At 32.1% G+C, this 13,044-nt stretch overlaps 1 protein-coding gene across 1 annotated transcript; it reads right to left on the bottom strand.

Moving 5' to 3' along the window:
- Positions 1 to 1,648: 1,648 nt before the first annotated feature.
- LOC133182649 (uncharacterized) lies at positions 1,649 to 12,817 on the bottom strand. The gene is made up of 12 exons (XM_061317496.1): positions 12,742 to 12,817; positions 12,308 to 12,428; positions 12,050 to 12,208; positions 11,280 to 11,450; positions 11,113 to 11,185; positions 10,330 to 10,628; positions 10,151 to 10,196; positions 9,700 to 9,785; positions 8,348 to 9,013; positions 7,030 to 7,212; positions 4,178 to 4,221; positions 1,649 to 2,173 (listed from the first exon to the last, which is right to left on the bottom strand). Exons 1-12 carry the CDS (start codon positions 12,766 to 12,768, stop codon positions 2,135 to 2,137), a joined length of 1,914 nt encoding a protein of 637 aa, XP_061173480.1. The 5' UTR covers positions 12,769 to 12,817; the 3' UTR covers positions 1,649 to 2,134.
- Positions 12,818 to 13,044: the final 227 nt, after the last annotated feature.

Here is a 13,044-nt window from a genome sequence, read left to right as displayed (position 1 = left end):
TGAATTATATTTAAAAAAAACCAACTTTTAAGTACCATTGTATTTTAAATGTAAAAGATGTTAGACTTTTTACGTACACTGCATTGTTTATTTACTTCAAAGAAAATATTGCACAAAAAGAAAGTTTTAATTGAAAGAATTTATGACCTCCATAGTGTCGATTCATCTGAATATCATATCTGCAGTCAAAATTGCTTGCTGAATGTGCAGTCCGTTTTTCTCCACAGTTTTTTTTTCAATTTTTCCCGGAACGTTAAATAAAAGACAGACAATGCAAAAAGATCATTGAAATTTAATTTTATTAACAAACAAAAACAGTAAAATATAACTTTTTTTAGCATTAATTTTGACCTATTTGCACTTAGGTTCAAATTATAGTATTAAAATACCAAAAATCGCCCTTTTCGAGATTAAAAACAACAATTGAAAACAATATTAAATTATTCATGCAAAATAGAACAATGGGAAGCCAAAAAATGGACAGGAATTATAAAAACAGAATTTAATGATATTACTAACAACTCAGGCACGAAGTATCGGGGGGGGGGGTCCCCCTATTTTTAAACATTACCTTTTACTATTGAGAATGTTCACTGAGTTCACTGAAAGGCTATTAGCCCCCCCCCCCCCCCCTCCCCCAATGTTTGTTGCAGCTTAGTCAAAATCAGAGTTATGTGGTAATGTATGAAAAAAATTGATTGTGGAAGAAGTTGAGAAGTCGTCCCCCACCAGATAGGACTTTCGAGTTTGATTCTGCCCCCTCCTTTTTTTTTTATTTAAATCGATACTATGTGCATGTCTGCAACTTAAGATATATCTAGTAAGGATCATTGACTTTAGAATCCTGAAATTCTAATTTACTCCAAGGTTTGTTTATAGTAAAAACATATTATAGGTTAGAGGCAGAGGCTCTACGTGACATGCCTTCATCATTGCCACCAGTATTTTCTTTTAATATACGATGACCTTTCAAATTGATCTTTGAATCTGGACCACTGACAAAGGTGTCAACTAACGAAGAATAAATTAAAATCATCTTCCTAACTTCATCAGTGATTTTCAACAATGAAAAAAATTAAATAATCTGACTTTGATTTATATAATAAATAAAAATACTAATCTGACTTTTGTATTTTGATTTTCATAACAAATAAAAACACCATTGTCCAAAGACTTTTTAAGAACCCTTGTATACAGCATTATTGACACAAATGACGCACCTTCTGGTCCAATCGACCTTCTTGGGCCTTTCCGACAAGCGGAGGGCCCGAGATGACGCAATTGATTTTATTTCTTCAAAATACGTATATTTGAATGTCAAAATTAGTTACATATTCATCATAGTTGAAATTGTTTGTGTACAGAAAAAAAGGTAACGGCATTTTAAATTAATTAACATGTACATGAAGTTTCCATTCTAATGGGTATCATTTTAGTCATTTCTTTATTCTCATCTTAAATTTTCTGAAGGAAAACTTTATAGGTAAATTTAATTTCCCCTTATTCTTTCTCCTTCAATTTACCCTAATTTTTTTCATTGTTTTTAGGAACATATATATAGCATATACTTATATACTCTACTGTTCTCAACTAAGTATCACTTCAGTTGTTTTTTGAAAAGACATAAATCATTATAAAAGGATTTCTAACTGATGTATAAAATGTATATGAATTTAATTCATTTAATTCACTTAAGGATTTTCATTTCCTACTTAAATTAAAATATACTAGGTATATATTCATGTACAAATAAAACTTTCGGAGAAAGAGTGGTTAGTGCTAAAATATTTTAAAAAATCACCTTTGCATTGAAAAATGTAAACTTTCCAGTACATGTATTTTTACAGACGTAAATTTGAGATATATTACATCTGAGCGCTGTTTTCTTTTAATGTGAAATTTCTTAATAAATAATTTGTTATAAATGTTTGATTAAACAACGGTATTGTTTATAGCGAAATATCAAACGAAATACTAAAATATGGAGAAAACTTTTGGCACGTCGCTGTACGTTAGTAGGATATCATAGGTCTCACACCACCTCATTTACAAACATATACATTGAATACATGTTTGTATACTTGAACCTGTGGCAAGATATATAGTTTATATTTAGTTGATGCCATACTGCTAACTATGGTGTTTTGGAATAAGTCTGTTCTTCATCAACAGTCTGAAAAAGAAAAAAAACTTTAGTTGATTAGTAAAACAAACTTTCAAAGATTTTGTGCATTTTCAATTTATGACTAATTTAGCCCTACTCTGGGTCTGAATGATGGATCCTGGGGCCCTGAATTTCACAAATATGGTAGAAAGTTGACTTCTCATAATTATAATCATGCAAAAAGCTTACCTACATGTACTAGATGTACATGACTTAAGAATGAGCTGTGATATAATTTTTCAACAAATGGCCAACTTAGCCCCAATGGGAGTCTGAAACCTGAACCCAAGGGCTATTAATTTCACAATTTTGGTGAAAGGCTCATTGATGAATTGCTATTAGTTTGCCTGCTGATGTCCAGGAGAAGATTTTTTTATGATTGCATTAAATTTGACAGTCATTCATTTCATAACTTTGGTGAAAGGCTCATTGATGAATTGTTATCAGTTTGCCTGCTGATGTCCAGGAGAAGATTTTTTTTATGATTGCATTAAATTTGACAGTTTTGGCCCCAATCTTCAGGCCAGGGAGGGGGTGGGGGGCAGGGACCATGAAATTCACAAGTTTTGTATCACATGAGCCATATATTCTATATCCAAAAATTGGCTGAAATTTGATCTGCCATTCCAGTATTTTCTATTGAGAAGTTGATGGCTTCTTATTTCTCCCACTTAAGGAGGAGTAATTACTAGCCGTCAACTTCTCAATAGAGCTCGTTATTTCTCCTATTTAAGAAGGAGTAATAACTAGCTGTCAACTTCTCAATAAAGCTCGTTATTTCGCCCATTTAAGGAGGAGTAATAACTAGCTGTCAACTTCTCAATAGAGCTGGTTATTTCTCCCATTTAAGGAGGAGTAATAACTAGCCGTCAACTTCTCAATAGAGCTCATTATTTCTCCCACTTAAGGAGGAGTAATAACTAGCCGTCAACGTCTCAATACAGCTTGTTATTTCTCCCATTTAAGGAGGAGTAATAACTACTGTAGATTCCTAAACATACATGAGGAATAATTTATCACGTAATTTCGCGAAATTTAATTACTCGTTTTTATTTTTATGGTGCTTTAATGTATCACTCATTCACGTATTATTGTTCTCGCGATTTGACACCCTTGGGCCATTTCATGATATTAAGTACTCGCATAAAATAAGGAATCTACAATAGCCGCCAACTTCTCAATAGAGCTTGTTATTTCTCCCACTTAAGGAGGAGTAATAACTAGTCATCAACTTCTCAATAGATCTCGTTATTTCTCCCACTTCAGGAGTAATAACTAGTCATCAACTTCTCAATAGATCTCGTTATTTCTCCCACTTCAGGAGGAGTAATAACTAGTCATCAACTTCTCAATAGATCTCGTTATTTCTCCCACTTCAGGAGGAGTAATAACTAGTCATCAACTTCTCAATAGATCTCGTTATTTCTCCCACTTCAGGAGGAGTAATAACTAGTCCTCAACTTCTCAATAGATCTCGTTATTTCTCCCACTTCAGGAGGAGTAATAACTAGTCCTCAACTTCTCAATAGATCTCGTTATTTCTCCCACTTCAGGAGGAGTAATAACTAGTCCTCAACTTTTCAACAGAGAATACCATTCCACTGAAGAAGCTGAAAATGTTCAGAAGTTTACAACTGATACACAACAGTTAATGCAAAATGCACGACATACAAAAACAGATGACAAGAGTTAATATTTGGACAAAAAATATGCAACAACTGTTAGTTGGCACTCTATAGTCTTCCAAATACTTTCAGGTGATAGGTGAACTACTGTGAAATCACTAATTTTTAAGGGGGGGGGGGGTAATTTTCTATGTTTTTGAGGTATGAAAAGACCAATGAATTAATGTCAACCACAAAATGTAAAAATGTCAGATACATATAGCTATTCTGACAACAATTCTTCATCCATGAAGTTAAATCCCCACAAACCCATTTTTTTTCCTTAAACCATGAAAATTTGACCCCAAGAAAATATGTGATTTAACAGTAAATTCATTCATTTTATTACCTTCAAGGTGCCCTTTTCATCTCTTCTTAAAGGTGACACTATTGCTACAATTACAGAAAATAAATCAGATACATAAGTTATTCTACAAAAACATGACCAATTAAGAATTTTTTAAGTTGCTTACAAATTTACTGTTGTAATATCTAAACTTTTTTAAAGATCAATTTCAACTCTAAGACTTAACATACACACATGGTTTTGTAAATATTTACCGATATATATGCAGTTACAGTTTTGATATGAACATTATGTAATGTAAAAAACATATTCCACTGCAAATCTTAACATATTCCACTGCAAATCTTAATGTTGCTTCATTTATTTACACATTTCAAGATGAAATTTTCAGCCATAAATGAAAGCATTCTGAATAGTTGCAATGAATGTTAAAAAAAGTTTTTATCCTATATAAAAAGAAATTAAACCACTTCTCGCAAAGAAATGCATGGATCTTCTTTCATGTGAAATTATAGCATGTTGCTAAAAATGGATTAACTTCTGTAACAATTTTGTTTTAAACTTCACGCACAGAAAGCAGATTTCAAAAAGAATTGAAACTTATCTGAAAGTGACCACAGAACCTAATATTATCGATTCTAGTTGCCAGTCATCTATTTTAGACGATTACGTTTTGGACATAACATATTAAATTGGACTAAAAAAAAGTTGTCTCTCTTTAAAAATTTAACTTCCATAACGGTATTTCTGGAGACTTTTTGCTTTAAAGGTATAAAGATTTTTATTATTTTGGGAGCGAAATGCTTCATACTTTTGTTTAATATCCTAAAAAAAAACTTTAGTTTTAACTATTGTCGAAAATTTTAACTTTTATTGCTGGGAATTAACTTCTATAACGATTAACATCCGTAATGATATTTTTTCCGAAATTTTAACTTAATTTCGGAGTCATGCAAGACTTAGACTTCATGAATCGTACTTTAGCATTCTATACTGAACATCAGAAATGAAAAATTGGACCAATTCTGCTTTATTTAAAAAAATAATAAGACTTGTTCAAGCATTAACTTCTGTAGCAATACCTTAAGATCAATGGTATATTAAAATTGTTGTAAAAAGTTAACGATTACCAGATTTGTGGACAATTCTTTTTTTTTTTCAAGTTTACTGATATGTCCTTAAGAAGCTCTAAACACTAATGAAAAAAAGGTTTTTTTTGACTTTGAGAAAATTGTATCTTATAAAGGCATAGTGAGTTTATCTAGTTCGTTTTCAACATAAGTACCTGCCATATTTCTCCAGGAAAATTCTTTAAAGACAATGAAGGACGAGTGAACAGAAATCAATGTTGTATACTTACACTGGGAAAATGCATGCAAATAATGTTTTTGATTACATTATCTTGATCTAATATAATTAATGTTAAGAATACAATAATCTACATCAAATTGTGTTATTTACTTTAGGTTTCCACTTATTCCTTTGTTCTTCAAAGGGCAGATCACTCTAACTGAATAAACCTACAAGGTAATTGGAACTCTTTGGTGAGCGGTGTTTAGAGCTTCCTTAAAAGAAAATATGATGTTCATTTTGCTATTTGAAACAATTATTTTTTTCATGTTTTATACCCTGAATTGGTCCATTTATCATAGAATGACTGATGTCATTTTTAGCTCACCTCAACAAAGTTTGGGGGGGGGGGGACTAATGTAATACCCTAGGTGTAGGTGTCCCAGGTTAAAAGTTTTTAGAGTGGATTTCTTTTCAAGTACATGTACTTCTTTCCCCTATATTAATCAGAGATGCATGGACAATGCTTCTAGTATGTTTCATTGTCCCAATCAAGGTTTCAGATGCTGCAATTTCAGCTAAAGAATGATCAGGTTAATGTTTTGGAGCAGGTTAAAGTTTTTGGAGCAGGTCTCATTTCCAAAGTTACTATATGCCCTATATTGATGAAATATATATGGATAATACATCTAAGAAGTACACTATTGGACTGGCTTCAGATGCATGATTTGTCCTACCTTTTCCTGATGAGTGATCAGATTAAAGTTTTTGGAGCAGTTCATTCTAAAGTAAGTATAAGCTTTATGCTAACTAATTTTGCTTTGAAGATATTTAGTGATGCACACTACCAGAGTTGCTTTAGATGCAGGATTTGACCTACATTTTTCACATGAGTGACCAGGTTAAAGTTTTTGGAGCAGGTCCATTCCAAGAAACCTGCACAGATGATGCATCAAGGGATGCACATTACCAGAGTTGCTTCAGATGATGGATTTGACCTCCATCTTCCAAATAAGTAACAAGGTAAAGTTTTAGGAGCAGACTCATTCCAGTGTAATTTCAAACCTTTACCAAATCTGCATGGATGATGCATCAAGGGATTTCAAACCTTTACCAAATCTGCATGGATGATGCATCAAGGGATGAAAACTCTCAAATTTGCTTCAGATGCTTTATTTGACAAACATTTTCTGGATGAGTGACTTGTTAAAAGTTTTTAGAACAAGTCCGTTACAAATACACTGCAAGCCCTATCAGACCAAAATTGCATAAATGTTGCATTAGGGATGCACACTACTAGATTATTAGTTTAGTGTAGAACATTGCCTTACTCAAAGATAACATTCGTTGAAGTGAGCTCTGTAATCTTTGATTACCTATGTTTTTGTCACAAATATGCCCCTCTCCCTAACTTTTTCATATACTAGAGTGTATTTATCATGTGTATTAATGTAAAGAAGCCTAGTACAACACATCATTATTATATGTACAGTCTGTATGTAATAATTTTCCTTGTTGTCAGTTGATGTCTTTTAGTAAATTAACCTACAGTCTTTGCAATGAAAATTGGAAGCCCTTTTTTAACATAAATAACTGGTCTTTACCAACAACTTTTGGATTGTTTGGGTTCTGTTGACTTTCTTTCTGAGGTGGAACCACTGCCATGTTTGGCTGGCCTGGTTTGAGATTTTCCTCGTTACTTTGTAATGAGGACAAATGCAAGTTTGTGTATTTTCCTGATGACCCTAATGAATCTGAAGTGCTGGAATCATTTTTGGTTGAAGATCCTGGAAAGAAGGAAGTTGTTAACATAAATATTTCCCAAGGTTCAATTCAAAACAGCTTTTTCTGATGCAGAAAATGTTACCAGGTATCTACTAGCATTTACCATTAAATTTTCTATTGAGTATTACAATCACGCTAAAGTAACAGTTTAAAAAACCAAAAAGGATGCATAAATTCTTTGTTAAAAGAAAAATAAATAATGATGAAATGTTACATAAGTTAAAAATATGTCCATATGACATAAATGCACCACCCAAGGTTCATTAGTAATGCAACATGAAAATTTGAAAAAGTGTATGATGTTTGAAGAAAATATCTTGAATAGTTTCTTTAAAACTGTGTTTTATACACGATAAGTAGTAAAATCAAAGGTCATTGGAAAGGTCAACTTAAAAAAAAAGATAGGACACAGTTGATCAATTCTTAACAAACAATGTATTCATGCATAAACTTACTTAAAAATATTTAGAATAGTTTCTTTGAAACTGACCAAAAAAAAAATACTTTGAAAAAAATTGAGGTCAAGGTTAAAGGAAAGGTCAAGGTAAATAAAAATTGATGAATTTCAATAGCTATCCTCAATATGTATCACCATATGGAGTCAGATAGCTAAACGAAAACAAAAAATTAAGAAAAGTGAGGTCAAGGTAAAAGGAAAGGTCAAGGTAAAGGGATTGATGCAGTTGAATAGCTTTCATCAATATGTATCAGGCATAAGTTTGATTTACAAAAATATCTTGAGTGGTTTCTTTAAAACTTTGCACAAGAAAAGTGAAGTCAAGGTCAAAGGAAAGGTCTAGGTTAAAAAAAATACATATTGATAGAGTTGAAAATTTTTCATCAGTATGCATTAGCATGTAAGGTTTGATAAAAATATCTTGAATGATTTCTTTAAAACTAAGCTAAACACTCATTTAAGAAAAGTAAGGTCAAGGTCAAAGTAAAAAATGGTGATGCAGTTGAATAGCTCTTATCAATATGTATCAGCATATATGTTTGATAAATATATCTTGAATAGTTTCTTTGAAACTGAGCTAGGTGCAAAGTATGACGGAAGGACAGACGGAAGGATGGACTTGACAAACACTATATGCCCCAGCCATAGTCATGGCGGGCCATAAAATTTTTGATAATAACCTGTGCCATAGTCACTGTCTGCTGGAACTCTATATTCTTCACCAAGTGAACTAAGAGACAATGGGGTGTAGTTTTCATCAGTCATTAGAGAGCCATAAGAATTTGGTGGCTGAGGGTCACTAGTAAAGATCAAAGGTGAAAAGTCTGGAGCTAGGAAAATATCTGAAGAATTCTCCATCTGGACTATATCATGATGTCTTGAACAGGGCTCTGTCTTTTTTACTATATTAATTGGATCACTCTTCTGCTTTTCAACCCTTATCTTTTCAATTTTTGGAGATTCATGCTCACAAACTTTAATGTCGTGTGCTTTTACTGCAGTGTTCAAATCAGCAGTATTATGTGATTCTTCATTCTCTGCACAACTTTGTTGAAATACCTCACTACAGTGAATTTTGTCTTGACCAGTCATTGTCACACTAAGAGGATCTTCACTGCTGAGAGATACTGCAGCTTTATGATTACAGCAGTTGGATAGTTCCTCTTTCAACTCGGATCCATTTGGTTCCTGACAACTTTCTTTCATATCTTTTTCATTGATGTGGACTGTTTCATCAATTACACTTAACAAAGGATCTCTTTCTGACATTTTGATTGTTTCTTCATCACCTGTTGTATTGCTAATATCTGGACTACTGGCTGCTGATCTATCAACTTTCTTTAGTTCTATGTCGGTGAAATTGAAAAAAAAAAAATTAAAAATTCATTGCAAGTTAAAACTTTATATTTTCCCCCCCAAAATGTGCCTTAATTAATATTACAGGACAGTTATCTTTAACAGTCACTTAAGCAGTATGCAAAACATTTACAGTAATTTTCTGTATTAAAATTAGATCCTAGAGTACACATTTATTCATGAGTTTAGGAAAGGTATAAGTACCACCAAAGGGAAACATTTTAGCTGTCTCATATGAGGCTTGCTGAGACCTAGAAGGCAATATGATCTCAAAGGTGGAACTTACATTAATCTATCATAAAACAAACATTTAAAGATAATTATTTTTATCACATTTTATCTTTATACAATGGATATCATTCATATGATATCATTTTCATATCAACAGTTAATGTCACAATTGTTTTTGCCTTAAAATGATGAAGTCAAATAAAGTGGATTATATATATAAACAGAGTAAAACATGCGATAGCTATGTAAAATGTTTGATGAAAAGAATCTCCCATGGTTTGTGGTTGGATATAATTTTTATCCAACTTGTGTGTTTTCTATCCCCTTGCCTAGGAACAATCTTGGATAAAATCATATCCAACCAAAAACCATGGAAGATGCTTCATTTCTCTCACTATTTGATACATTTTTTCCCCAAAACCAACTGTATTCAAAATGTCAATACCTGGGTTAGGTTTTAATTGCTCAAGTTTTCTTTTACTGCAGCAGCATATACACACAAGTACAAGTACTACAATTAATAATCCAAATCTGAAACATTTTTAGATTTGTCAATTGAAAAAGAAAGAAAAGCATATATATCTGTCCAATTTCCCAGATAATTTTTAACCTAAATAGTCTGTAATTGACATTTCTGTGTCTTGGGATATTAAAAATTCCCGTTTTTAATATCCTCATTTTATTTACATGTATTTATTTTTTTAACTCTCACCAACTATATTAATAAAGAGTAAGCAACTCTGACAGAGAAAAAAATGCCCTTGTACACATAGCACAATTAATGTTGAACATTTCCTATTGAAAATAATTTGAGTTGGTTATTGGTAATTCTTGCTAAAAAAAAAAAAAGGCCTAAAATGTGGTTTGCTTTTGAAATGAAATATGGTTTCACTTACCCTAAAATCAAACCTAGAGCAGGTACTGAGATTGAATCTGTACTACCTGCATAAAAAAATACAAATGTGAGCTGCATTCTAAAAAATATTTAAATTACTACATCTTAATGTACATAGTGATGTATGAACATCTACAATATTATGATATTCCTATGGCTTGTAAAGTTTCTATATCTAACCCTCTTCTGGTTCCTTATTTACAGGATCTGGATCAGGTGTAGATCTTTCATCTCCAATAAAAATATTTGGATTCATTATAGCACTTTTCACTACAAGTTTTGATGTTGTAAGCATAACAGCAGTTTTTGAGGTAGTTATTAGTTGCAGTGTAGAGTTAACTAGCACTTTTGTGGTGACTGCTAACTTGGTGGTATCTGGTTGTGCGGTGGTGTCTGGTTGTCTGGTGGTGGTGATTCTCTGACACTCTCTATCCTGAGTTGTAGACCCATTAAAAACTGACAAGAAGCCATCCAGGCATCTGTTGATCAATTTCATTTGTTTTAAATGCACATATTCTGGTACATGAAATCACTTATAAAAAGTTTTTGTAATATATGTTTGTGTACATATCATTTGTTTTCTACACATATGATCTATCTAATAATTGTTATGAACTTTTGATGAACACATACCACATATAAAGGATCTTGGACAAGCATGCACAAATACTGGTAGATACTGATATATTTGCATACTTTTAATTTGATATAAATTGTACCATGTCCAAATGAAGTGTATATCAAAGTAGAATAATGACTAATTTATACATGCCCTTAATTAAAAACTTTGAAGATCTGATTAGGAAGCTAAGCATATGAGATGCTTCTAATTTTTTAAATATACATGCATGTAGGTATAATGTATATATTTTTTTCAGATACATGTATACCATGATATAAGTGCTATGCAATTGTTTATTGTAAATACATGATACAAAATTAACTGATAGAGTAAGAACTTACTTTGTATGAGGAATACATATAGAATTGTCACTTTTGTTCTTGAAGAATCCCACTTCACACTTGTCAACTTCTCCTGAAAGATTTGGATTACAATGAAATAACTCTGGAAGTCCTGTCTGTTACATATTACATCATTCAAAATACTTAAATCTACCTATTTATTTTACCTGTGATCTTTAATTCAAATCCTGGTTGTCTGATCTTTTCCACTTTGATCTCATCATTTATTGGTCCTTGACATGCGCCAGGGTCATTGCCATAGTAACCGTCCCACCTCCTACAGACACAGATCTTGTTGCCAGTTTTTTCACATTCTTCTCTATTTTGAAGTTCTGCTTCTACAACACAAAAGTAAAATAAAAACTGTGAAACTGGAAAAGGCAATGCTATGAGCATCATCTTTTGTGATCAAATCAGAGGCAAAAGAATCAAAATTTCACTCTCAAATGTTCTTTAAAATATCTCAAAGCAATAATAATCCTTCAGATTGATCAAGTGTAAAATATGATTAGTGACTCCCCGTGGTAGGATGGGGCCACAATAGGGAATCAAAGTTTTACATGGGAAAACACCAGAAAAATCTTTTTAATAATTTATGTCTCAGGAACAACAAGGTGATGATTAGTCATATTTCAATAATATTAAAGCATCCTCAGGTAGTGTAGATTCAAGTTTATTCAAATCATGCCCCCTGGGAGTAGGATCTCTCTAAAAAATCTTGTTGTAAAGCAAGGCCATGTTAGTAATACTGATATTGAAGCATCCTCATGATGTGTGGATTTGTTTTGGTTATGTCTTGACAGCACTGGGCTAGGGTGTGCCTACTATATGGAGTAAAATTTTTCAAAAATCAGATAAAAAAACCCAGCAGGGTCAAGGTGACTATAATTTTCCACTGTACAAAGCCAGTCTTAAAATTTTCTATGTTTCCACTTACCAGGAAGACAATTGCAGTCGATTTTGGTACAAAATTCAAATTCAAATCTGATTGTTGCTGTATTTACTGGTTGTTCACGATTAATTGTTCCGGGTGGACAGTCGTAACAAGTATCATATCCCAGAGAATCAATGTTAGAACACAGTCTGTAGCCTTGGTCTGAAAGCCAACACAGAAGTAATTTTATAGAATCTTAAGCTGCAAAATCAGAAGTCAATATTTAAAGTAAATATTGAAAATAAATAATGAATTGCTTACTTTCCAAACACTGTATTGGTTTGCAGCAAGTTTGATCAAATCCTAGTATGAAGTTTTTTTCAGTTGGGCAGGAAAATGCATCAGTATGAACCATGACGTATACTATATTTACTAATAACTTCTAAATAAAACAAAAACATATTTCAATAAAGGTTACAAAAAAAAAAAAGAAATTAAGTTTTATTAATTTGTTGAAGAGGAAAAGGTTTTATTTACACAACAAAACTTCCTTTATCAAGATATTCATATACTATAATTATATGTCTGCATGTTTACTTCTTTGTTTTGGTATTTGTTTGTTTGTTTGATTTGTTTGTTTGTTTGTTTGTTTTTTGAGTAATAATTTTTTAGTTATGATTAGGAAGTCTATAATGATGGCAAGTTGTTTTAAAATTCAGCAAGTAGACCTTCTGTACAATCCCTACACAACTTACCACAAGATTAGCATCTATTGATTGCATTCTTAAATTTCAACAAATCCTCTCTCCACAGACTGCACCCCCTCATCATCTGTTCCAAGTTACTTGGAATATTATTTGGGCTAAAACTATCATGTTTTAATCATATAAATGGATCATTTTCTTCACTGCAATTGGCTGATTTCCCACTATCTGGAAAAAAATATATCACTGTGACAATGTCAGGCGAACACTTGCTCAGAATACATTATACCTGAGATTTCATTAATCTGGTTTAATCATTTATATAAAATATGATATTATAATAATATATTTACA

This window comes from Saccostrea echinata, unplaced genomic scaffold (genome assembly GCF_033153115.1).
Source record: "Saccostrea echinata isolate AGI-Se365-2 ecotype Australia unplaced genomic scaffold, CSIRO_AGI_Sech_v1 ptg000009l, whole genome shotgun sequence".
Taxonomy (NCBI): Eukaryota; Metazoa; Mollusca; class Bivalvia; order Ostreida; family Ostreidae; genus Saccostrea; species Saccostrea echinata.
Note: the sequence above shows the minus strand (reverse complement) of the source record. Positions and strands in the feature narration are given on the sequence as shown.

Bases quoted from the DNA above. Each gene is read 5' to 3' on its own strand.
- LOC133182649 (XM_061317496.1), bottom strand. From the start codon at position 12,768: ATGCAATCAATAGATGCTAATCTTGTG. The intron at 9,786-10,150 runs GTAAGTGAAACC...AAAATGTTTCAG, and splicing joins GCTCTAGGTTTGATTTTAGG to ATTTGGATTATTAATTGTAG. The intron at 9,014-9,699 runs GTATTGACATTT...TCACCGACATAG, and splicing joins GCAATTAAAACCTAACCCAG to AACTAAAGAAAGTTGATAGA.